Below are 27,118 nucleotides of genomic sequence, written 5' to 3' on the forward strand. Positions count from 1 at the left end.
GGTATGTACTACTAAATAATAATTATTCCTCTATTGTTCCCAAAGTTGAGAAAATTTTACAATTAGTCGAAGTCTTGAAAAGAAATTAACTGGTATACAACAGTGCAGTGATTGGAATTATTTAATAACAAATCAATATATTATTTTAAAATGCTAGGGATTCATTACAAAAATATAATTATAACTTATTAGATTTAACTCGAACTATGATTTTTATCATTTAACCCGAGAGCACTTAATGAGACGAGCTTTTAATTCTATACAATCGCTTCGAATTTTAACACCAGTTTCATCAGATATAACCAAAACAAGCTGCTGCAGCCACACTATCCGTTTTGATGATAAGTGCTCGCGCGTACATCAGTGGACAATTACAGGACAATCCAGAAGTTGTTACGTTAACCTGGTTGGTAACGGAGATTAGATCGAACCTATAGTTTTTTCATGATCCTACTAGCTTTGTATATGTGCCCAATAAACACAAAATTAAAAGAGTCACTAACGAAATATGCATCATAGCCAATTATAATAATAAAAATACTTTTACCCTTAAAGCAAAGCTATAAGAGATATCAGTATTAGATAAGGTGGACAAAACGACAGAGGTGCAGGGAAGAGAATATTGATAGCGTTTCTCACGCAATCCTGAACTAATAACACCGCTCGGATCTCACGATCGCTCAAAACACTTTTTTTGAATACCGTTATATATTAAAAAACGCATTACTTATAAAATTAATGTTTATAACACATGTGCTTCAGTTAATTAGAGATTTTGATTATTTCAATAGATACAAACTGTAAACATTATTCAAACATTTTAATATAAAAATCATTAATATTAAAAACAGACATGTTCTGCTATGTCATAGTCTATTATGTTTCGTTTAACGATCTCACAGAGGAAACATCGTCGATTTATATTACATACTTAAACGAACACTGAAAAGTCAACTTTCGAACGAGCGTCGGCGGCTGCTGTCAGCGCGTCCGCTTGTCGTGCGAGTGCGGGCGCAGCCGGCGGCGCGCGAGGCACAGCGCGGCGGCCAGCGCGGCCAGCAGCAGCGCCGCCGCCGCCGAGCCCACGGCCACGCCGCGCAGCCGGGTGTACTCCGGCACGTGCAGCGCGGCGCCGCCCTGCGCGTTCGCGCACTGCACGCGAGCCCAGTAACTTGCGCCCTCCTCCACTTCGCTTACTGCCCGTACACGATCACAAAATTGTTAATTTATGGTTTTGGGGGTATACAACGACAAGAGGACAAATATTTATATACAGGGTCATTGGTAATTCGACGTGTTCCCGTTAGGAGGTGATAGGGGTGACTATTTGCGATAATTTTAACCCCCCATATGCATGATGCAAAAGTGAACCATTTTTGAGTTATCACGTTTTTTAGATTTTTTCAAAATAAGTCAAAATTGCAACTTCAAAAATTTATTAAAAAAAGTTTCGATTAAAATCTACTTTTTTCTTCTGATTTATAAAAACGATTAAACACTGAATATTTTTCATTATTTAAACAATAATTATCGGTCCAAATTTAAAAATGCGAGACGGAAAACGATATTATTTCAATATTTTTTTTATTTTTTTCCCTCAAATATGCCTAAATCAAATATCCCTAAAAACAAAAAAAAATCATTATGAAACTTGCTCCGCAGATTATTTAAAAAAAAAATCGTTTAATTAGTTTTCTGAAAATGTATAAAAACTAGGAATTTATTTCAAAGCAACCGAAATAAAATGATCAGAAAGGACGCTGGTGGAAATTCGTATTCGAACATGACAGAATTTGTACTAAAGGTCGCTCTTTAAAATTCCCACAAAATTAATTTAAAATAATAACCAATATAAAAAAACTTACTTATTTACTTAACTTACTTAATACTAATTTTAAATTAAATTTAGGTACATAAACAGTTCAGTAGCTAAGTTACAATTAAGATATTTTGTAATTTAGCCTAGTTCTTGCTCGAAGTGACTTCCCCTATTGCGAACGCAAAGTCGCTTCCTTTTTCTAAGTTGTGACTTAACTCCCAATAACCCTGTATATTCAGGTAACTGACCGAGAACATAATCCTGTAGCGTGCTAACAGTGGCGAGGAGACGATGCATGGGCTCGCCAGCGTCGTACCAGCGCAACGTACACCGTGCGCTTTCACTAGGTTCGCGACTCCACCGCACGAGGGCGCCTTCCTCGATGAGACGTACATTCACGGCCAGCTCACCCGGCCCACCTTCGCCAGCCACAGCCCCGCTGGTACCGATAAATACGGCCGTGCTCGTTGCACTCTCTGTGACCGCCGCGGCAAACATGGTTTCGCTTTCATCCTCCCGTAGTTCTGGATCTAGGTGAAGAAATGATGTAAAAAGTATCCTTTTTAACATAATTTCACGGTTATGAAACTACCAAAGCCCCAATACGATAGGTTTAGGGATCGTTGTTTTTTTATGTGGATTCATTATTTGCGAAGCGGAATTAAAATTAACACGTGAATTAACTGATACTTTATAAAAAAAAATTGTAATTGCTAAAAACAGACAGTAGTATATATATAGATATAGATTGGCGGTTAGCAAGCAACTTCATCATGTAGTTTTTATCTCCCTATGCGCCGCATCATAAAAAATCACTCGCTTCATTTTTTCATAACGCGCCAAAAGAAGTATAACTTCAAAAATATTTTATTATAATAATTTATTGTTAAGACTAATTCTCATAAAAATAACAGTTGATGGCCACCTAAAATAAGACTTTAATTTTACCTAGCGTTCGTACGAAAATCGGCTTGCTAAAAAGCCCGTCACCAATATAGTCCTGTGACAGAACACGTAGCTCGTAATCGGTTGCGGATCGCAGCCCCACCAGCGTAGCGTCGGTAACGCCACGGGACAGGATCTTCATAGTTCGCCACTCGCTTTCAGACCGCTCGCGGTACCAGACGTTATACTCCACATCGACACCATTGTGACCTGCAAATAAATAATAAATGAACGTTCAATCTAGATTACTTAAACATAAAACAAATAAGACCAATCCAACACTCCTGCAATGAACCACTGGCACAATGAATACTAATAGAATTGTACACTAAAATCAGTATCTTGGATATAAAAATGGATTCACATTAAAGCAATAACAATCAAAAGTTGAGGAAACGAAATCCGATAAACCGACAACACGTACGTTGAGGTTTCTTTGTTTAATAAAAAAATTGATACTACACGTATAAATATATTAACAGGCAACGAAACAGCTCTACATTGCTCTAAGATCCCAGTTATTCTGGTCACACGTAGAACTTCTAAGTGGTGAAACTAATGAAGAGGGCACATTCGAAGACTTTCATAAGATTGTGAAGCTTAACCTCTTAATTTCATAATTGAATAAAAAAGCTTAAATAAAAAAAAAGTTCTATAGTTAATAGAACCAGTTAGGACTACCATCATGTGGCCTATTTACCAGGCCGTTTTTGTATAGCCTAACTAAAAAAAACTTAAAACCAATATACATAAAACTAATATTCGTCATTTTCTGCTTTGATTAATAAAATTAATAAATTATCGTGTTGATTTGATTGTATGCCAGAAATGCAATAACTAAATCAGATAACTGACATCATCCGCAAAAAATACAGAAATAATACAAACCAGGCACCCAAGAGAGATGAATAGATTCAAAGGAAGCCAGAGCTGTGAGATTGTAAGGAGCGCGAGGAGGCACGTTCTCAATCAGAAGTTCAGTCTCCACCGCGAGCTCATCTGCCTCGTTGCTCACCGTACAAATGTATACACCACGATCCTCTTCTTGCACGTCATTGATAGTTAGATTTCCTTCCATTAATGAGTACCGTCCTTCAGGTAGCTCACTGCGATCTTTCTGAAAAAATATAAATAGTAATATCATAATAACAGGTCATAACTTCTCTCAAAACTATTCTATTATAAACAAATGATCGAGACCTTTGCCCAACGGATGGACGGCAACGCATAATAAGGCTCTGTAGTTACAGTGCAAGGCAGATTCACCGTAGCCCCGAGCCTTACGAGATACAATGGTTGCGGGCGTGCTGCTATAGCCGGAGGTCGTTGCACGCGTACACGAACACCGGCCGAAGGACCCTCGGAGCCCAACGAGTTATACGGCGTACAAGAATATAGCCCTTCGTGAGATTCATCAACCTGTGCCATAAATAAAACTATATTTTATAAACAATGAATCTTGGTTGATTTACAATTCATATACCTATACAACTCACGCGATTAAAAAGAAGACTTCCATTTCGGCTATAAAAAACGCCGAGTACGTTATATGGGTCAAATAAAAATCCATCCTTTTCCCAGCGCAAATTCGTCAATGGGGGATTAGCGCTGAAGTGACAGTCCAGACTAGCTGACTTTCCATATGGTAAAAACCTTTCTTTTGGTGAGTAAACAACTTTTGCTTTATCTGTAAACAAGATTATTAAATGAATATATATTATGTGAAATTTGTTTGAGATAATTGAATAAACTAACTAACACTGTACATCCAGAAATCCACTAGCACTCTGCATTTGACCGTCAGGAGCGCTGATACGACATTCGTACTCGCCCAAGTCTGTGCTGATTGTATGCCGCAGAACTAAACTACCATTAATCGCTAATTCCGAACGCAACGCCAGCTCAGGCAAAGCTTCAATGGGCATTCCCTCGCGATACCATTGCACCACCCATTCGGGACTCTTGGGAAGACATTCAAGCTCAGCACGCTCTCCTTCGAGAACGGTTACGTTCATTGGCGGTGTAACAATTAAATTACCACCTGTAAAATATAGATATTTGTATTAAACACTATTAGTTATTAGTACACTAGGTAGTTCGTGGATATGTCCTGCCTTTAGAATTACGCTTACCGTCGACGTCTAAGTAATAGAACGTCCCATTGTTGCGCGCGGGTGGAGTGCGATTAGGAAAGGTGACGCGGCAACGGTAAAGACCGGCGTCGGTCTCGCGTACCGCACTCACGTTGACGGAGCCACCGCCGAGTCCGTGCCCGCCCACGCGACGCACTCGCCCTCCCCATCGGTCAGCCACTTGCGGCTCTCCTTCGCCGCTGTACCAAGAGAAAATAGTTTCGCCCTAAGGGCAAACTAGTTTTAGTATTTGTAAATGTTTAGTTATAATCAGTATTAGATTGCCCAAAGTACAAGTCTGTCGAGAAATGTTCAAAAGAGTTATGGCCTCAGTAGGGGCGGTGATTTTGATAAAAATGAGGAATGTATTACTAGATTGTTGAAAATCTATTTCCATCGATGGTATATTACTTGGTGGTAGGCTTTGTGCAAGCCCGTCTGGATAACACTCACTATTTTACCGCCAAACAGGAAAGGTTCAAGTGAAGTTTGAAGGGTGAGAAAGCCAGTGTAACTATAGGCACAAGGGGCATAAAATCTTAGTTTCCAAGGTTGGTTGGCGCATTGGTGCCATATTTCTTACAGCGCCCATTTCTATGAGCAGAGGGGACCACTTACTATACCAGCCAGTAGTCCAATCGCCCACCTACATCATAAGAAAAAATCGGGTTAATATACTACTAAAATTACATCCTTCTAACATCCTTCTTTGCGCTATTTCTTCAGTGTTATATAAATAAAACCGGCGCGTGACAGCGGTATAATTTATATCATGAGTCATAACACCAGCAGTATTAATGTATCACGACGTTATGTTAGTCTATTTGACATTTTGTAATTTTTGAAAATCGAATGTTAAACTTGTTTAACCATGTTCTAGGATAGATCGCAAGGTAGTTTGTATGTGTTTAAAGTTAGAATGACTAATTAAATTACATAAGTTCGCCTAGTGTACGAAATTCCACCATAATAAATAATTTAAAAAAATAGAGGAATTTGCAAAATTTTAATTGTTACTATTGTTACTTAACAGCTCATTAATCATAAAAAGGAAATAGGTTGTCACGTAATAGAAAAAAGGCACTGAACTGTTATTTCAGTGCCTATTTCTTTTCGATACTAGTTTTCGAACGCGGTTTCGTTCGCGTTTTAAGGGTCGGTCGTCAGCTGTTGGCATAAAAATTATGTGTTGACTATGTGTTTCCTTGGAGTTCAAGCTTGATTCATAATAAATTTTAATAAATTCGATTCTGTTGTTTAACCGCGAAAGAGACACAGACAGACAGTCAGACAGAGTTACTTTCACATTTATAATATTAGTATAAATAGTTATAGAAAATTCATACAAGCCAATCACCCATTCTGTAATGTTTACTACAGCCGCGACATTATTCACACTAGGCGGCCAGAAACCGTCTAGTGCGTAATAGTTTACGACTTTCCAATAATTGATTCAATATTTTTTTTAATCGATTTGAGCCTGTTATTATGCAAGTCAATAAATGCCAAATTTTACCCATAATTTTACACAGTGCTCGCGATAACGTTACCGTGTAACAAGGGGCTGATTTTATTATAGAATAATCCATATCAACCACTATGTTCATACAAAAAAATATAATTATAACAAAGAGTTAATGCCAATATTTATAATAAAGTGATAAACACAATAAAAATCAGTACCTAGTCGATGAAAAAATTGGTAAGAAATTCGACATCGGGAATACCAGTACTTCTGTACTTATACACTAGCTCTGTTATTCAAATAAAAAAAAGTTACGTACAGTTTTCGTAGTGTCAATGTAACCTATTAAATAGGTGAGGTTTTGACTTGGACAGCTGGTAACTTTTATGCTTGTTTAATAAGATGTAATTTGGTAAGCGTCGCACTCCTCACTTTATACCTAGTAGTAGGTCATTTAAATTACATCGTTTCCTGTCACTTCCCGCTGCCTCAAGCTCGTTCGCTCGCTAACAAGACTCTAATCTTCACCTTAATATAAAATTATACACGGAAATAATTCGGAATTATAAACGGCTTACGCGTTAAATGCATACTTTATACCATATACATAGTGTTTTACTTTTATAAAATTGTACAAAATATACATTTGTATACAGCGAATCAACTCCTAATTGTTTCAGAGATAAAATCCGTAACATTATAATATCATGGAAAAATCAAAATACATCGGCGACAATAGTTTCAACCGTTCCTAAACATTCTCAACACGTAGAAGACTTGTTAATGAAGTCAGAAATAAAGACAGTCATGTGGGGCGCATAACTGCGCAAGAGACGATTGACGAGGGTCTCATCGAGTACCTATCTCAGCAGCTCGACCTGTGGTCAGCAGCGCTCAAGTAGATAATTGCGCCCGCCCGCACCTCTCCGCCGACGACCGCCCGCGCCGCCCTCACCGCCCGCGTCGCCCGCACTACCCGCGCAAGCCGCCTGGGAGCCGCGAACTACGTAATCACCTAATGCGAAGCAATGAGAGTCGTATGCAGGCGGCATGTCCTGAGGCTCCGCGACAATCGACTCCTACACGTTCTCTTAAAAATGTTTCTACACTTATGATAATTTGGGCTAGTTCATGTCAAATCACTTTTGATGTTAGGAATTGATACAAATTGCATGAAACGAAGTTCAAATGGTACGCGTTTTTATACTCGACAGTAACAAGACAACTACTTACGCCATATTTTATAAAGACTTTTAGTTGTGAGTTTTTTTTATCACGAATAATTTTGACTCGCTAAACACGAATTTGTTAATAAAATTGGACCAAATTTAATTTTCAAGGTCAAATATAGAATAAATATGTTTTTTATGTTTCTTGTAATAAATATTAATTACCGAGGAAAGCTTTTCCTACAAGAAACGCAGGCCATGAGAAGAGCAGAGCCATTTTTGTTCAATACCGAATTGACCAACCCTGACTTTACATAGTCTTGTCTGTCCTAGGTTGTTGTTGTAGTTTTTGTAAAGCCGAAGGCATGTCGGATGCCTATATATTTAAACCGAGTAAAACTATACTTGATTATAAAACGTAATATATGTTTTAAGTAAAGATAGATTTATAAATTTTACAAGTAATTTTTTTACATTTTTGAAATCGTAATTTTATCGCGTAAAAATTACTAATGATATAGTAATTTAACCTTTAAAGTCAACTTTTTCCCTACGTATTTATATTCATGAAGTGTTATTCATGATTAGACTGCGTTTCCACAAGATATGTGCGAGGTAGATGGGTAGTATGAATTATGAGCTATAAAATAATGTGTCTTTGTCTACCAAAAATGTGCGAAGAGTAAAGCGAAAAAAAGAAGTAAAGCGGAGGAAAACAGAACGAGGATGTACGAGCGAAGTTGTTTAACGGTGTGCCGTGCGAGGCGACACATCCTTCCACGTACACTACACGTCTACCTCTATAAAATATAATCTGACTGGTAGTCCAGTAGCTCTTGGTCGCTACACTGTCTTGCTACACAATTCTTACTCACATCGCTCGAACACATCTCTCGCCTTTTTTTACGTACAAATATCTATCTAGCATGGATCACACGGCCTCCCTCGCACATACCTGGTGGTTACGCAACCTTGTTGTTTAACTAAAATGTTTGTTACTCGGACAGCGAAGTTGTCAAAATAAATATACATATGTCGGATCATCAGAAGGACCTTTAAAATGTTCTTGGCTTATTCTTGGCTCCACGGTGGGCGTAATAATGGCGGAATATCAGAAATAAAGATGCGTTGTAATTGTTCAGTACAATATTATTTCCCAGTACAAATACACAAAATATAATACGGTTAGGTTGATTAACTTAGATTGAGAACCAATAGGATAGAAAGTGTCTGCCTCGTGCGACGGCGACAAGTTGAATGAATCAGCTGTCAGCACGTTTCATGACACATTACATTCGGGACTACCCGCTCTTAACATAAATATTCGATTACAAATAAACAATATGTTATCACAAAAATCACAATAATTTTATCAGACAGGATACAAACAATTGATCAACACGAACGTCATTAAAAATAATCAAACTATGATTAATACTAAATCTCCCTCTGAAATTATCAACGCGCCGTTATATATATATATATATATTTAGGTATAGGCATATATATACGCCTATATTTGTACTTTTAATTCAATTTCGAATTACGAACCCCCTCTGTTTGTTTTTATCGGGAAATGCTACTAGCATTCGAATACTATGCGTAATTGTGTAATTAATATGTGTAATTAAGTGATTGATTAATATATTTCTTATCTAATATATTAGGTATACAATATAATTATATATCGGCCTTTGCTATAATCGGCCGATAATTTATCTCATCGCAGTATGTACTACGTATTGAGTGACAATAGCAAGCGGAACCGGGTGTGGTCACGCAGCACGCTCCTGTTCATTGATTTGATTTGCAAGGACTTTTTATATATAAATTTACATCAGATATAAAGAGCCTTATTTTCGTACCATAAAAAGTGCCGAGATAACTTGAATACGTGTATCGTTACCAGAATACGATTCCGTAAAGGACCGCTTTATGTTCAAAAAGTTAATTTACGTTTATAACTCATTATGCGACGATGAAGCAAAACACAGTGAGAAAAGTCTACGTATAGAATAAAATTGTACATTTATGCGGAGGTGGATACCACATAGAACCCCTTCGCTCAAGTGGATATTAAAAGAATTATAATATTATTCAGTAGGTATATAAAACTGCGTTACATCAGAGGGTTAATGACCTTCTGATGAACGAAATAAAACGTCAAAAAGGTCATTCTTATATATATATATATAGCTTCATTGACTTAAAGGTACATTAATAAAATGTCAACAAAAGTTTTTTGAACCATTCTTTTTAATTTCGTTAATTAAGAAATATTACTAAATCCTTCTCCTGTTTCAATAACACTTAACAAATTAAATTTAAACTTTGAATTTAAGTATTTACTTTAGATTTTTTGTTAAAAATGTATAAAGTTAAATACATTACGACACAAATATAATATTTTAATAAAAAACACACAGATTATTTACAAATTTAGATTTGTATGATGTTAGGATTAAACTAACTTACATAATAAACTGTTATACATCCTCACAGATACTTCTAGTGTGAATTACAAAGATTATATTTTATGTAAAGCTACTATCCTACCCTACCGGTATGGAATGTAGATTCATACGTAATACTTATGTTTGTATACATTATTAAGAAAATAATATATACCTAGTATATTGTAACATGGCGTTAAGTTGCGTTCAGATCTCCGCGAATTAACAAAAAACGTATGACTTACGCTACTAGGTATTGATAGAGCTACTCTATTTATTTTACTTCAAAGGTCTGATTCGTGATATAAACATTCATTTTATTTTGTGGGAAATAAGCCTAAATAGCCTGTATATAATAATTGGCTGTTTTTGATATTTTAGTCTGTTTACATGTACAAGTTTTAAAGGGAACAAATTCGAAACTCACCACAGTAGAGGTTTTCTGTAAGGGGAAACTCGAAACTCTCCGCAGAACACGTGTGTGAGATTTTATAAGGTGATATGCGACATTGATTATGATAATCATAAATTCATAATATGATGCACGTTTTAAAATGGCGTATCACTATAAGTTGATTGTCGTCATTTCACGAGTGAGATAGGAAATCTATCATTATAGAATCCGTCTGCAGTAATCGATTTTGAAATAGCGACACTATTAAAATAAAATCATTCAAAGGATACATCAAAATAGCATATCATTGTTGGTCGGTTTAAAACATCTCACAAGGGAGATACGAAGTGAGTTATAACAGAATAGAATTGCTGTCATGCAGAGCAAAGCAAGGTATTCCGTATCTAAGATATGAATATCGATTAAAAATGGTGATTAATTTGGTTTTGTGAACATATACGTAGTAATAATTTTAGTGTTCATACAAACCGTTCTTCAACGCTAGTGAAAAGGTTTCAGTTGAAATATACAAAAACCAAATAAACAAAATTTAACATTAAATTGATATCGTAAATTTGCATTCATTTACATGTATAATTTCTTACAATTATTTAAAAATTCTATCGAAAGATGAGACCTGTAAGTAACCACATTGCGGTCGCGAAGATAGAGGCCTTCGTCTATTTATGCTGCCCCATTATGACTAGTGAATAACAATAACGATTGTCTGATGCGGCCTGCGCTACATACCGACGCTATTACGATAGTGCGGATAGTTCTATGGCCATAACCTGTGGCCGTAACAATGCACAATTTATAAAACGTTTCGTACGTTTACAAGATAAATAAATTAAAAAAAAATGTAAATCAGTATTCTAAATTATATATTCGCTCGCGTTTTAGGACTTGGTTACCAGGTGTTATGCAAAAAAAATTGCTTATGCTCTTCCTTCAAACTTGCTTCATACAAAATTTCTTCAAATTCGATTCAGTCGTTTGGCATTGAAAGAACTGCCGACACAGACAGAGTTACTTACGCATTTACAATATTAATATGAATATAATATGTTTAATACTTATAAATATTTTTACGATTCTTATCGTGGCCAGATTTATATCGGACGTGTCACTCAAGATGCTAATCACGGGATAATCTCATGACTTGTAATACCTACTACGGATGATGATCTAAGGGTATCTTAACATGTAACACCTCCGTACAACATCATCATTAGTTTCGCAATGATGATAATAATGGTCATATTCACTCATGACCATAACGCAAGCTGTATCATCACTTAAGTCACTTCCTACTACAAGTCTTAAAATGGAATAAATCGAGTATTTCATTTTCGATATAAATAGTTTCTACCAAACCAAAAATTATATCCTATAAAGTAATTAATTTTACGTTATCTATTTGAATTAAGAATTTTCTTAAAAAAGGAACAATTTGAACTGCCAAAAATGTTAAGTACATATGTAACCTACATAATTAGTAATAAATAAATATTTTTAAAAAAACTATTAAAGCTAAGCTTATATATGTGGTAATGTTGAAGAAAAATAAATTACTATATTTAGAACCTATAGGTAGATTTTATCATCATCACCAGTCAAGTATGTTCACTGAGTGTTTGTTGCCAGATTTGACACACATACAGTTGAATTTAAATAAAAGCTTCTAAAAGGGTGCGTCCACATCAATGTATATTTCTTAACAACATGATTGACACAATCGTTTATATTGTATTTCATAAGAATATGCAAGATCTAATTTAATAAATTACTAGGTATTTGTTTACATTTTATAGTTAGTATGTAAGTTATACATTATGAGAAATAACTTTTTATGCATACTAAGTAAAGAAAATCGTCTGTTTAGAGTATTTTCAAGGATCATGAATATATAAAATTAATCGTTTTACGAGTTTTTTTTTATTTTATTTTAACGTCTTAATCTGGAACAGTAGTTTAGTCAATAAGAGATGCATGCAAAACGAACTGGAAATAAAGGAGCTGGGCGTCCAGTGTGAAAAGAATGTTCCACCAAGTTACTCACAGAGGCCATTTGACGCAAGACTGATTGTATTATATGTATATTTCTAAATCAATCATACTTAAAATATTACAAAGAGGTAAGTATTGTTTGTTTGTGTTTTACGGCAAGTCTTAAAAAAATACTTATCCGATTCGTATGAAATTTTCCTATAATGATAGGTAATAGTTTATATGTGTATTTTTTAGATATGGCTTGTTATGACCTCAACGTCGCGGCGAAAATTATTAAGCTTTATCAACGTGTGAGTTTCATACGTTGTTTGTATATATACTTATATACACACAAAAATATGGACGACACGTGACGAATGTAAATCCCACATAAAAAGTCACTTACATCTTTATCCCACTGTAGATGATATGGTATTTCGTTGCCAAATGGAAAATCTAGGTGACAATTCATCACAGCATAACCTCCCACACTAGCGCGTAGGCGCTCCGTCTCGAGCGGTAGCAGTGAGCCATCCACCACATACACCAGAGTCGTCAGCGCCACGAACTGCAAAGTCCACGCTCGTAGCGAGAGCTCACCCATGCTCGCCACACTGTATAGAACTTCGCGCAGGACAATTCGTTCACGACTGAACAGGAGCGTCGCGCGCGCCCAATTGACCGAAGCTAGGAGCGGCCTATTAGACTTAACCTCAGCAGATTACTGCACGAGTAATCTAATGAGTTTTCCGCACCTCCACGGCTGTCGCGTGAACAAAGCGAAGTGCTACCGGCAGGGAAAACCGTGGACGTCCGCCTTCGAATCCAGTTACCAGTGTCTCTGCTTTACTTATGTTTTTTACTCCGTCAAAACTACAGATTTATTCTTAATAATTTGATAACTATTACATTTTACGACCACATAAATAAGTACCTACCTATAGTTTTGATATTTTCATATGTGGTACGATTAGGAATTTATAATAATGAACAAAATTGACGTAGGTATTATATATTTTCAAATATCAATTCACTGTTCATATAAAATCTTAAATTTCATACATAAACTCTCAGCTAAAAAAGGCTTTGAGAAATAATTCATGAAAATCGCGTTATCATTAACCACAGGAGGTATGAAAACATGCTGAGATCTGGTAACTTGATTTTATAATGGCACATACGAGCTTTACATATAATACGGGATTAAAAATATCGTAGACTTAACAAGGTGGTAGCGCTTTCCATGGGCTCGTTCTATATTTAGTTTCACAAATGAGCGAGTATAATTACTCATACAAGGTATAATATGACATTATGGTGACATATGGGTATAAGAATTGTTTCAAGTTTCTTAGTGCCTGTCTATGGACGAAAGTGGTCTTAAAATAAGCTTATCCGTCTGAATCCAATTATTTCGTAGTATTAATCGTAATTTGAGTCGGAATGGGGGTATTATCAAAAAACTGCTATTAGGCGCCATTTTCCAAAATGGCGGTCCAATGTGGCGGTACTATAGCCTATTCCAATGGAAGTAGGAAAAAAGATAAACAAGCCGTAGATTTACGTATTTCATGCGATTTGCTAATAACTGTTCTATATTGTGCACTAATTTTTTTACACTTCAACTTTAATTTTACTTCCAAAATTCCGATAAGTTTCGTTGACATTCAAAGCGCCATTTTTTCGCATTTCATAGTGAATTCATAGTGAATATCATAGACTAATCAAGCTCTCGACCAATGATATCGCGTTAATTTGCGTTGTTTATTTGGCTTTCTTCCTGTTATGGTTGGAATAGAGCATAGATAGTAAAATTAAATAATTCGAAAAGAACAGACATTTTTTAAAATTCCCCGCTGCTATCCAGCTACCTAATCCTTTCCTCGGCACAAAATAAAATTTACAAAAAAAAAAAAAAAATTCAGAATAAATTAAGAATAAATATGAATTGTTTGAATATTTACCAAGAAAATATTTCTTTTAAGAATACAGCAATTACTAACTACATTATTAGTTATTATAAATAAGATGAATTACATCGTTTTTAGATAAAAGTTACAACTTGGATTTAAATAAAAAACATTATATTACAAAGGTTATTTTATTACAGTTATATTAAATCATGTCTTTGTACAATACCATACATAACTAAATTACTATATATCTCTTAAAATATGTTAAAATCTTGGAATTTGCACTTAAATATAAAAAAAGGAAATCAGAAGATAATCATAATTTCTAATACATTTATTATTAATTATATGTAAAATGCAAGAGAAAAAAATATTTTCACACTTAGTCAATAAATGACGAGTAAGATAAAAAAAATGAATTCAAAAAATTGTTCGACCAATCAGAAAAAAATATTCAGTTCAACTTTTAATATATACAACATTTCTATATATAGAGCAATATCTTCGAAGATGGAATTTCTTAATTAATTTTTAATTAACTTCCTGATGAGTAACTTGAAATGACTTGAAACATAGAATATAGAAATTAAAAGAATGAGCTATTAATGAAAATAAAAAAAGATGCATCAAATCATTTTAAAAATGTGGTATATAAAGAATTGTGTGTATAATTATTATTAATCATATCACGTAAACAAAACTTAATTTGGAATGCATTGCAGTGGATACCTGATTGTTAACAATTTTTCTGACTAAGTGTAAAACATTCCACAATGCTTGGTTCAACCTTGCATAATAAGGTGCACAAAGTTCTCATAGTTGATGTTCCCCTGGGAGTCTTCTTGTCCTTGCAGGAGTTGCTCCACCTACAATAACATTTATTTCAATCTATTGCTTATGTTAGTCACTGAAGTATAAATTTAATTACTTTAATTCCAATTAAAAATATATTCCAATATAAATATATGTTTTTATATACATAATATATATTTATATTCTCAAAAGAAAATATTCACCTCCTCATCACTCAACTTCTCTCCAAGAGTAGATAAAAGATGACGAAGCTCGGCAGATGAAATGAAACCGTTACCATCCTTATCAAAATGGCGCAGACCCTCAATAAAGTCATTTGCAGTGTCACCACTCCTAGCCTTGGAAATAGCCTGCAAAAAAGGACGGCTGTTAAATGATATTTTTGCTAATTTAATATATCAAATGCATTACGATTTATTTTTATTAATAAATTAAGTTGAAAAATGAAAACTATTATTCACTTAGAATTTTGCTTTTTGTAATAATGACATGATTTATGTAAGAATTGCTCAATTGCTGCAAGCTGATCCTGGATCCTTAACCTGAATTAATTTACACAGCTTTTATTGGAAGGAAAACAAGAATATTAAAAATTCCTTGAAAGTCCATAGGTAATATTACTTTGATGTACTTCAAGGTCTTCAAGGGTAAAAAGATAGTCTGAAAAGATTGATTTTTGAAACCACAAATATTAAGCTTGACCTAAACATCATGTCAAAGCTCAAGTGTATTTTCTTTGTATGCAATACATACAATGAAGAAGTTTACATAATTTTTTTTTTGATACATTATAAAAATTTAGATAAAATAAAACAAACACGTGAAAGAATCGATAAAATATCTTAAGAAATAAGAAAGTTATGGGACTTTGAAGTTGGGGTTTTAAGAATAATTTTGTTATACGTGGCGTTCCGTCGTGTGACGTCATTTGACCTAGACGACACATCGGGTGTTCGCCGAGTACGTACGAAATACGAATGTATTGTTGTGTAGTTGCTCACGCCATTCGATTCGTATTTTGTTTATTACCCGATGGCAGAAGTTAAAAAAAATGCTTACAAATATTATATTGTTCCTATGTGTCAAAGCACAACATTTAAAAATCCCAATAAAATATTTTTTCGTGTACCAAATAATATAACAATAAGGAAAAAATGGTGCAAAGTAATGAAGCGTGATTTAATTGGCCCTAAAAGCACCAAATATATGTGTGAAGATCATTTTGATGTGAGTAACTATTAATATATCTTTTGAGTCGTGAGTAAGTTTGGAATAACTGATTCAGTAAAAATAACTATATATTTTATGTAAATTTATTTAAGTGCTGTGAAAATATAATTTATTTACAGGTTGAAAATGACACAGAAAATTTAGTAAACATCGACTGGTTGGGGGAACATTAAAGTTAAAACCCGAAATATATTCTCATAAATTTGACTGTCAAAAGGCAGTGAAACCTCAAAAAGAACGAGGAGCATATGAAAAAAGATGTCGGATTGAATTTTATGAAAGTCTTAACAAAAGAAGCACCGTCGACTTCAAGTCAATCGTCTTCTATTCAATGTTTCGAAATTATTAAGTGTGATGCCATGGAGTCAGATGAAACAGAGGATCCGCTACCAGAGAACATTACATTTCCAGAATCAATCGATTCGAATCATCCAAATAAAAAGAGAAACAAAAGAGTTCAAGTAAACAACCAACAACCAGTACTAAACTAGAATCTGTTTTTTACTTATAATAAGGTTTTTTATTTATAAATCATATTTGTAAGTTAGACCATGTGGTTGGTTAAATAAACTTAAAAGGATGTACTTACTTAAAAAGTTTAACTCCTTTTATTTCAGCACTAACATAAAACGGATTTGAAGAAAAAAAGTCCATCACTGTGTATATATCAATATTAGGCAAATTATCACTTTGTCCTTTGACAAAACCTTCTTCCATTATAGTAAAATAAAAACTAAACACTAATAAATAAAAAATAATAAAACGACTTTACGTTAAAAAACACGAAAAATACTTGAATGATTCGTTTCGTGGTGCGGTGATACCGAACAGGTCAAATGACGTCACAGGCGAATCGTAAACTATAGACGTTCCGTACTAAAATACGTAAACTTTAATAATCTATTTCTAAGTCATTTATTGATGGATTTCAAAAATTCTTTCAGTGATGGATTAGTTTTGATCTATATTTTAATACCATTACGTTGAATATAATATTAACAACATCATGAAACTTCCTCATTCTTCGACTAATTCTACTGGGAATAGTCATTGTCTATCATGCGTCTTGTCTAAGTATGGTGGGTATGTAATTTCCAGTTAGAATGGTGAGTAAGTCAGTATCACAACAGACATAAAGTATCCCAACATCATTTTTATGGAATTGTTTATATATTGTACTATGTCAGTATATTGGCTGAGATCATTATATACTATTCGTAACATATTTACGACTTTTCTATTATATATATCTTCATGTTACTAATTTAACATAACAATCTCTGTACATATCTGAAATAATTGTATTGCAATTCTATTTTAGTTTTTAAAAATTTAATGAACAGGTTTCAATGAATTATTAATTAACCATAAAACATTAAGGCCAACCAGTCTTATCAATTATAATGGAATGACAAAATTTTTTTGATTCATTAGCACTTTACCATTAATTTAGAACAAATTTAGGTCATTAAATAATTAATTAACAATACTTAACTAAGATACAAGAATTATAAATGGCTTATAATAGTTTTACACAACCTATTCTATACAAAATATTACAATTTTATATGATACTAATGAAATATTATAACAATATTTCACTATCTTACAAAAAATACTAATGTTATTATTTTAAAAATGATTTTAATTTTGTATTTAATACGAAAAATCTAGTGCATTCATTACTTATTTGATTATTATTATTTTCCCAATGAATAAAACGTAAGAAAAATTTAATATCAGATATTTTAAGTAAAAACACATACTTGGTAAATGGGCAGAAAGACTTCAAAAGATATTCTCTCATCAGGTTTCAGATGCAAGGTGCACTTCTTGACATCAGACTCAGTTGGGTTTTGCCCCAGGGCACGAAGTGCATCTCCTATTTGAGCCACATGGATTTTGCCATCCCCACGGGAGTCAAACAGTTGGAATGCCTCCTGAAACTCTAAAACACAATGGTATCTATTAATATAAAGAAATTGAATTTACAATAAGATTATACACTTTGCATACCTTCCACTGAAGTAAGATTAAGCTTTGTAGGAGGCTCGTACATGAACATGTTGCACGGGGAGAGTAAGTAAGCAAACTGTGTAAAACGCACCGAATAGCCTCGGTCGAACAGAAATGTTTTAAAATACTCGCCATATAAGGAAACTAGGGCGCTTGCAAAAGCCGACGCTTTTAGTGAGAACGTTGATTGACGTGAGTCATACGACACTCTTTAACGCTGTTCTTTTGGAGATAAAGCATTTCTTAACCGTTAAAATGTATAAAATATAAGTTATAGTACTATTTGAAACTCAAAAGTTTAGGATTGTTTGCATGACTCACCTGCTAGTTGATCTTCAGAATATCCAGCCTGTAAGCAAATAAAAAGAGATTAGTAATTTAATTATTATTTTTAACAAATAATAACGAATTAATTTTATGTTTTACCATTTTTTAGTAAAAAAATGTAATTTAATTGAATGAATATGTAAAAGTGGTTTAATTCCGCCTAGGTCAACTGTCATACAGATACGTAAACACATAAAATCGAAATGACGTAAGTATTATGTTTGAAAACTTCAAAAATTTCTAATGCATATTGCAATTAAGATTACATTAGTACTTTTTTCCATAAAACGATCAATTTTAGCATTTATTACCATTCTTTTAAAGGCTCAAAGTTCTAAATGGTATAAATGATTTATTAATTTAATGAAGATGTTTATTATTTGAATTTAGCAAATGTTGCCAGTCATTTGGTAAAAATTAAAAACATTTATGAATTAGCCATTAATAAAAGTTTAAAGAACAACTGCTATTTTTTTTTTTTAAATATATATTATCTATCTGATAATGAAGAATATTATATAATCATATATATTATGCAATATAATAAATAATTCTTTTATTTATTATTTTAAAGCATGTTTATCTTTTCTCATATATCTTAAATTATTTTGAAACTATAAAATATGTTCAATAAAACCAGTATGGTACGTTATATTTTAATTAGTAAATTAAATAATACGTATCTTATTAATTGTTATTATCATTGTTAAAAATATCTTATATTTCCGAACGCTAGTAGCCATTGATCTTTTCATTCGAAAAAAAGCCGATTGAGCTCGTACGAAACGATGGCGCGGTCGGGTTGGTTGGCGATTGGTGAACGAATTGTAGAGGGAAGGAAAAAGAAAAATGGCAAAATGGTGTAGAAGTCGTTGAAAAGGTTAGTTACTTAATATTTCTTTTCAAATTATTTAAGAAATTCAGTACGTAGTTTTCATTATCTTTAATAAATATATATTTTTATTTTTCTACGGTGTAAGCGATTACCGTTATCGGGCGAGGTAGTCGACGGGGCGACGGCTGTGTTCGGCATAGGCTTTGTTCGCTAAACTCCACGTGCCTTCCGCCATTTAGAATAATTTTGGGGATTAAATACGATTACAATCGACTACATTTAATTATTATACGACGAGAACATCACGCCTTAAACAATTCTACATACTTGTTACGATTTTCGTCACTCGTTAGACAAAATTGAATAGACATCGACGAAGGACAGCGTGGTCGTGCCGAATGGCTTTTGGTGCGTCACCGCCGTGTTGGATGTCTCGTGTTGCTGATAGTGCGTGATGTTACAGGCTCAGCAGAGCCATGGCTGCCGGCGGTGAATTCGTTGAGGGTTGGCTGGTCGCGCAAGTTCTCGGCGAGGGTGCATATGGAGAGTAAGTTATTTTATTATTAAGTCTCTCCGTAACTCATTTAAACTCAAAAATACCAATCAGCTTAACCGAAAACTACGGCTAACCTTTGTGTAGAGTATAAAACTATGAATTGGCAAAGCTCCTCAATAAATTTATGAAACTAAATAAAAATATTCTCATGGTTTTTAAATGCAATACATAATATTTAAAATCATCTTAAAATTAACTGTTGAAATCTAAATAGGTGCGTATGCTTTAAGTAATACATATCAAATAAACTTATTTATCACTGAGTTTATTTACCTAACAGAATTAGAATTGATTGAAAAACAAATTAATTTTATATAATAATACACTTAACAATAAATAAAAAAGAATTTTTAGAAATTTTATTAATAAATGAATTAAAAAAGAATTGTTAGATTTCAATTTAAGAAAAATAATATTTAAAATAGAACACTAATGAAGTTGGTCTCTGAAATAAAATTATATATAATTTGTTTCCAACTATAATTTCCATATACTTTAGAAAACAATAATAATGTGGATAATGGATTTAACTGATGGTAAATAACTACTTCATATTGTAGTTTATAAAAAACAAATATACCTTGAATGTCATCCTCACATATTTGGAAAATCCCTGGCTCTTCATTGTTAATTGAAATCTATCAAATAATTTTAATTATGATCAGTATGTTAAATATGTGCAATATGATCATTTTCATTATGCAAATGAAATTTTAATATAAACTTCCTTTAAAAATTAATCAACTATTTAATTATTTTTTTTTGCACTACAATGCTGTTCAAAACTTTCAAAATTAGCAATGATGGGGAGTTTTGTTTTATTTTTTAAAAAAAAACACGTTTTATAATATAAATTCAAGATAATTGATATCATTACATAACATTATTCTTATATGATAACTGATTCAAAAGAAAAACTAAACATAGGAGTGATAATTTAGATATTTGTCGTATATTTGAAGTAAAATCTGAGCCTAGCAAGTATTTAATGGTTTCAAAGAGTATTGAAAGCGTGAGGTGGTCGCCGGTGGCAGTCGATTGCTTTGGTCTAAGGCGGAACTAGATTGAGAGTGCAATTCGGATGAAAAAAGCGATTGTATTAGCGGCGGCGAGCGCGGCGCATCCTTGAAAGTTTATCCACCCCGCGCGGTCAGTGCCGCCGCCGCCGCCGTCGCCGCCACCTTGTTTTTCTACTACATCTCTGTATTTTCGGCTTATATCTTTGCATAATAGCGCATTATAATAACATCAAACCTTTAAGACGTGACAGCCTCTTATAGGACATAATGTTTATATAATTATTTGATTACTCAAATAATACTACTCTTTTTTTTTAATTTTATTTGCATAGACGTCTAAAATTAGAAAGAAATATTTGGTATAAGTTTATAAATAAGTATGTGCCCCATACGCTTACGAAATGGTTAATTAACTTAAAAACGTTGTTTTTGTTTAAAACAAAAACAAATCTGAGAGTGACTAAACTTTTTTTATTTGTCACTTCCTTCTATATTAATATCTATGATCTAAATAAATGATGATAGACCAAGACTCACTGAACTTAATGATATAATAAATCTTAAGATATTGCCTTTCAAGATTAAAGGCTTTTTGATTACTACTTTAAATTGTCTTATTTACTGCTGCATCAACTAGTTTAGGTTGTTAAGAGTATTGCTATCATAAAAATAAAACATTTCATTACATTATAAGGGTTCCAATCAAGTTTTATTTTTACCCTTATATTGTATGCCATATGATACTATATTTCATCATATATACTATTTTATACAATTAGATTTTTTACAAAATGTATAAAATAGTATAAATGATTACTAATTAAAGAAAAGTTCCTTTAACAACAATAAACAATAATTGGAAATATTTTTTTAATTTGTACAAAGAGATGGATCTCTCTTATTATTATAATTTTAATAAATATAGTTTTCAATACTGTTTGGTTTGATAGATATTACTTTAAAATAATAGTTTCGCATTTTTTACTTGCTCAAATTGAAAGTTTTTATTAATAATAATAAAAAATAGTGTTCAATAAGCATGTTTATCGTTTAGGGTTCGGCTGCTGGTGCATTCGCATTCGGGCGCATGCGTCGCACTGAAGGCTGTGCGCGCCGGGGAAGGAGGCGCGCGCGAGGCGGCGCTGCACCGCGCACTGCGTCACCCGCACGTGTTGCGCTGTCTGGGCGAGCGCCGCCATGACCATCTGCACTATTTGTTTCTGGAGTACGCGCAGGGCGGCGAGTTGTTCGATCGCATCGAGCCCGACGCCGGCATGCCGCCTCAAGACGCGCGACGGTACTGGCGCCAGCTGGCCGCGGGCCTGCATTATCTGCACTCGCGAGGCGTAGCACATCGCGACATCAAGCCTGAGAATCTCCTGCTCGATAACGACGACAACCTAAAAATATCCGATTTTGGAATGGCGACTCTCTTCAGGTGAGGTACGTTATAGTCGTAGAAAGTGCTAATATGTTAAGCTAGTCTACCGGTAAAACACCAATACTTAAATTGGTGTGTTCTCGTCTCGAATGGTAAGTTCGTCATGTATTTCTAGACACAAAGAACAAAAGCATATCTTCCGTCACGTGGTGGGCGACGCATTGACTATGTACTGCCGTTAAGTGGCCCATTAGCTCGACTGCCTTATACGATATGTGAGGATAAAAATACGAAAATATTTCATGATCGATTTATACGTATTTTATTGCAGCCGTCAATATGAAAATAGTTTAGAATTATTTCGTAACATTAATTATGATATAAAATATTTATTTACAAAAATGAGTGTCTCGGCAGGCACGGGTCTCGCGAGCGACTGCTAGCGCGCGTGTGTGGGACGGTGCCGTACGCCGCGCCCGAGGTGCTGCGCGCCGAGACGCGGCCCTACCGCGCGCCGCCCGCCGACCTGTGGGCCGCGGCGCTCGTGCTGCTCGCCATGCTCGCCGGTGGTCAGTGCTTCGTGTGCTCTAAAACTCAGCTGCACGTGCTCGTGTACAGCACCGCTGTATTGTCATTGCATGCCTACATGACTAGGGCTTCTGACTTTCAAAAATGGTAAAGATGAACTTTATTATTAACATTAATAAAGAAACTGAAAATTTAGCTTTGAAAGTGACATATGAGGTATTTAAAAAAAATCCCGAATGCGCTTCTGAATGCTGAACCATATTTTCAGCACCATTGAACACTATGTTTATGCCAGGTTAAGAATGGAAGATTAGTAGCCCTACACATGACTAATAACTATAATTTCGATAAGAATAATTTCCGTTTTTTCTTGTGTACTAATTAACTGCCCTTATTATAGTGTTATTGTTTGCCTGCTATTTGTGATTGTTTTTCTATGACTGTGAAATATTTGCTATTAAAATTTTATTATGAGTCAATTTTAGCCGGTCTGATGAAGAAAGCTATTGTATTTGGCATATTTTCTTCATGACTCTTTTATAGTAATAGTTCGCAGTCTCTTCGTGTTTATTTCACAGCATGTGACCAGATAGAACACTAACACGCACGTCGCGTTGTCGCCGGCGCGGCTCGTCTCTTTGGTATCCTAGCTGTAGGAGTTTCGTCGTACCCTAAAGTTATGGTACCGAAGTTATGAGTCGCGCCACCAGCTACGACATGTCGGACGCCAGCGCGCGCTCCGACTTCAAACAGCGTATGAACAACACATGATCCGCTCGACCGTCGGTGACCCTCAAGCTTTCTTTCAAGAAGAGGATGCATACGACGCTTCTCCGTTTTCAAAATCATCTCACCCTCTTCGTTTTGTTACAGAGTTGCCATGGGAGCGAGCTAGCTTGGAAGACCCACGTTACGCGTTGTGGAGTGCATGGGCGGAGGCGGAGCGAGCAGATGCGGCAGTGCCCGGCGGAGTGTGGCGTAAACTGAGCGCCGGCGCTCTGGCGCTCCTGCGACGTGCGCTGCGACCTGACGCCGCACGTCGCCCCGCTCTTGAGGCGCTACTCGAGCATCGCTGGCTCACGCAGAGTGACATCGACCTCGCTCAGCCTCGTGGTAAGACACCTTTCTAGTGCAATTGCTCGTGATCGTCGGTCAGGAGGAACCTTTACCAGAAGAGAGAAAACTGTCCGCGCGGTCGTGTCAGGTACTAGGTGACTCTGAGTGGAGTGGGTCTCAGAGACGCCTCGTGCCTCAACACGGGCGCGCGGCGCGACGACTTTCGCTCAGACGCCCTTTGCGGTTCTTTGGCGATTTAGCTCAATGACGTGTCTGTGAGCTCATAAAGCTAGATTACCAAAGCACTGCGTCGAGGCAAATATCGACGGAAGAATGTTTCCACACAACACATCTTTTTTTTAAAGTATATTTTTGTTGTATGTTCATGTGTATATTTCTGTAGAACAAAATTAGCCTGTGTAATGTTTGTGTTCACAAAATAAACCAGTGGTTTCTTAGGAATATTATTAAAAAAATGATTATAACTTTATTTAGCATAGCTTTTATTGTGTTCAAACAATCTAGCAGTGTGGCGTAAAAAGCTCCAAACCTCTTAACAGGATGGAAGGCCCTATACCCAGGAGTGAGACTATTACCAGCTGCTCCTCTATAGGTATTTGTAGTTGCACAGTTATCACCTGCAAATTAATTGAATCATACCAAACTGTATTTTCGAAACATGTCAACAGTCTGTAGAGTCTAAAATCACATTGAACATTGTTTCAAATAGCTTATATAACCTGGTCGAAAGGTAAGTACAACTAAGAATGTGTTTACATTTTAGATGTCTGAGATAAATTACTTCTATAATGCTTTTAACTAGTTTAGTCCTGTGCTTATATTGATCTTTTTGTGAATTGTATTTGATTATAATTACTATTTAATAAATATATATCTTTCGTACAAAATCTTGAAATCTTAATAATAAATATTGAACGCAGAAGGAACCAAGCGAGTATGGAGCTCGCAGCCGCTAATGGCTGCCGAGGCGGGTGCGGGGGACCAAGACGCGGTCGTGCTGAGCGCTGCGGACATGGACGCACTGCTCAGCTACTCGCAGCCCGCACACACCGACGACTTGCTGCTGTCCACCCCGCCAGACGCCACGCAGGGCACGCAGCCCGGCTTGCTGCAACGCCTGGTGCGACGCATGACGCGCGTTTGGATGCGCTGTGACGACACGGCCGCGCTGAAAGCGCTCACCGACCTACTCGATGAGAAGCGCTACGTTTGGCGCCGTGTACATCCACGCATCGTGAGTAGCCGTACTAGAGTTGTTCTACATGTTTGTAGTAAAAACAACTCTCTAATTCCATGTCACTTGTGTTGTTTCCAGTTGGCGATTGACTGCGGGGACGAAGTACGTATGCGCGCGTGGGCTTTGCGCGTGTGTCAGGAAGATAGCGAAGCACATTCGGTGTTGGAGTTTCGTCGATCTCGCGGATGCGGACTGGCATTCAAGCGGCGCTATTTGGAGCTGCGACGATCGTTGCAGCCGTTGTCCACACCACCGCCCCCACGAGCCGACATGCTCTCTGCGCCGCTGTACGCGCTGGAGCCTATGGACACCGCCATGGACCTCTCTTGACGTCTGGATGGATTTCTTCCTATTCTTTCTGCTGAGTGAATCTGTTCGATAGGCAAGTTGGGAGAAATATCGAGTCCTCCGCCTTAAATGTGATATTGATATTGAAAGTGTTGTTTGTTAAATATTAGCTTTAAATTATTACTTTTGAGTGTCATTAGAATAATATGCTGTTATTTGTATTTTCTATAATAGTTGTAAGAGAAAAACGTAAATAATTTCATGTATACTTTATAATATAAAATATGTTTTTATAATATTGTTCTTATTTTCATCCATCCAGTGCAGTTAAATTTCGATTTATTAAAATACTTTATGTCGAGCCTAATTTACTACCAGCTATCCCGACCTTGGATGGGCAGAAACCTATTAAAATAATAAATTTAATATAAAAAAAATCTTAATTGCTAGCCATACTATTTTGTATTTTTATGTATCTAAAAATACAACCACCTAGTATATGTGTAGAAAATGAAAATTGCTACTTATTTTATTCCTCGCATATTCTACAAGTGCCACATCAGTAAACAACATAAAAATTAAATTTTATAAGTAAAAAATAAAAATGCGTCATAATGTTGGATAATCATTTATTTCTAATAAAAAATCATGTTCAAGTACTAAATATATGTGTAACAATTGCAAAAAACAGAACTCTTTTACGATAATTATAAACGTCCGCTCGTGTTGACGTAAGAATAACTGGCCATTTTAAATTTACTTTTTTGTTTTAAATATAGGTACCAAATATTTAAAAAATATGTATGAAATAGTACTAAATAGGTCTTAATGCAGGCAGGATTTTAGAGCTGATCTGTCACTTTGTACAGTAATTCTGATACACGCCTAAAAATTCTTATAGATAATACGATAGTATGGATTAGTGAATAAAATAAATTTGGTAATGGTAAGTAGTAATATTTAAGTGCAGATAAGTAATTGAGTGAAAGATTTTAATGTATTTTTAGCAGAACTATTAGCAAATCCCATGGAATATGTAAATATAAGAAACGTTAACTTTGCTTGTATTATAATTAGTCTCAAATGTGTTCACGATTAGTGGAAAATTTTAAATCAGTCACTAGTAACATTTTCCTATAATACAATAGTTACACTGGCTCACTCACCTTTCAAAACGGAACACACCGATACTAAGTATTACTGTTATTCGGTAGAATATATGATGAATGGGTGGTACCTAACTAGACAGACTTGCACAAAGCTCTCCCACTTTGTAAAGAGTACTGATTATTTTGCTTAAATAAATAAGATGTTAGACATATTTTTGAAGGCTTTAACGTCCATTTCAATTTCTATACATACACACATCTGATAGCGAAATGGAAAAGAAGGCAAAAATGTGCCTATAACTTAAATTTTCTAAAAAGAATTTATTAAGACCTAGAATTTATTTATCTCGAAGACCTGGTTTCAATGCCACCCGGTATTTTATAATTTGTTCCCTTTTTAGTAGGAGGACACTCAAAAAG

General features: G+C 35.0%; 3 protein-coding genes across 5 annotated transcripts; 1 reads left to right on the forward strand and 2 right to left on the reverse strand.

Annotated features, from left to right (window-relative positions):
• Positions 1-850: 850 nt before the first annotated feature.
• On the reverse strand, positions 851-13,088 carry LOC113392744 (protein borderless). Its single transcript, XM_026629302.2, has 9 exons — positions 12,776-13,088; positions 4,897-5,122; positions 4,524-4,805; positions 4,261-4,451; positions 3,965-4,183; positions 3,653-3,881; positions 2,768-2,974; positions 2,068-2,349; positions 851-1,196 (listed from the first exon to the last, which is right to left on the reverse strand). The coding sequence occupies exons 1-9, from the start codon at positions 12,971-12,973 to the stop codon at positions 982-984; spliced, it is 2,049 nt and encodes a 682-aa protein (XP_026485087.2). The 5' UTR covers positions 12,974-13,088; the 3' UTR covers positions 851-981.
• Positions 13,089-14,451: 1,363 nt separating this feature from the next.
• On the reverse strand, positions 14,452-18,997 carry LOC113392802 (myosin-2 essential light chain). 3 transcript variants are annotated; one of them, XM_064215958.1, is made up of 5 exons: positions 18,980-18,997; positions 18,663-18,690; positions 18,092-18,273; positions 15,299-15,445; positions 14,452-15,148 (listed from the first exon to the last, which is right to left on the reverse strand). In XM_064215958.1, the coding sequence occupies exons 1-5, from the start codon at positions 18,980-18,982 to the stop codon at positions 15,065-15,067; spliced, it is 444 nt and encodes a 147-aa protein (XP_064072028.1). In that variant the 5' UTR covers positions 18,983-18,997; the 3' UTR covers positions 14,452-15,064. The 3 variants fall into 3 exon arrangements, with proteins under 3 accessions (XP_064072028.1, XP_026485190.1, XP_026485182.1); XM_026629405.2 differs by having other exon boundaries at positions 18,768-18,988; XM_026629397.2 differs by lacking the exons at positions 18,663-18,690; positions 18,980-18,997 and adding an exon at positions 18,342-18,500.
• Grp (grapes) lies at positions 18,741-25,881 on the forward strand. The gene is made up of 8 exons (XM_026629339.2): positions 18,741-18,876; positions 19,405-19,548; positions 19,967-20,050; positions 22,133-22,516; positions 22,877-23,028; positions 23,861-24,100; positions 24,985-25,298; positions 25,380-25,881. The coding sequence occupies exons 3-8, from the start codon at positions 19,980-19,982 to the stop codon at positions 25,629-25,631; spliced, it is 1,413 nt and encodes a 470-aa protein (XP_026485124.2). The 5' UTR covers positions 18,741-18,876; positions 19,405-19,548; positions 19,967-19,979; the 3' UTR covers positions 25,632-25,881.
• The last annotated feature ends 1,237 nt before the right edge of the window (positions 25,882-27,118 follow it).

Source organism: Vanessa tameamea, chromosome 10, assembly GCF_037043105.1.
Source record: "Vanessa tameamea isolate UH-Manoa-2023 chromosome 10, ilVanTame1 primary haplotype, whole genome shotgun sequence".
Classification (NCBI taxonomy): domain Eukaryota; kingdom Metazoa; phylum Arthropoda; class Insecta; order Lepidoptera; family Nymphalidae; genus Vanessa; species Vanessa tameamea.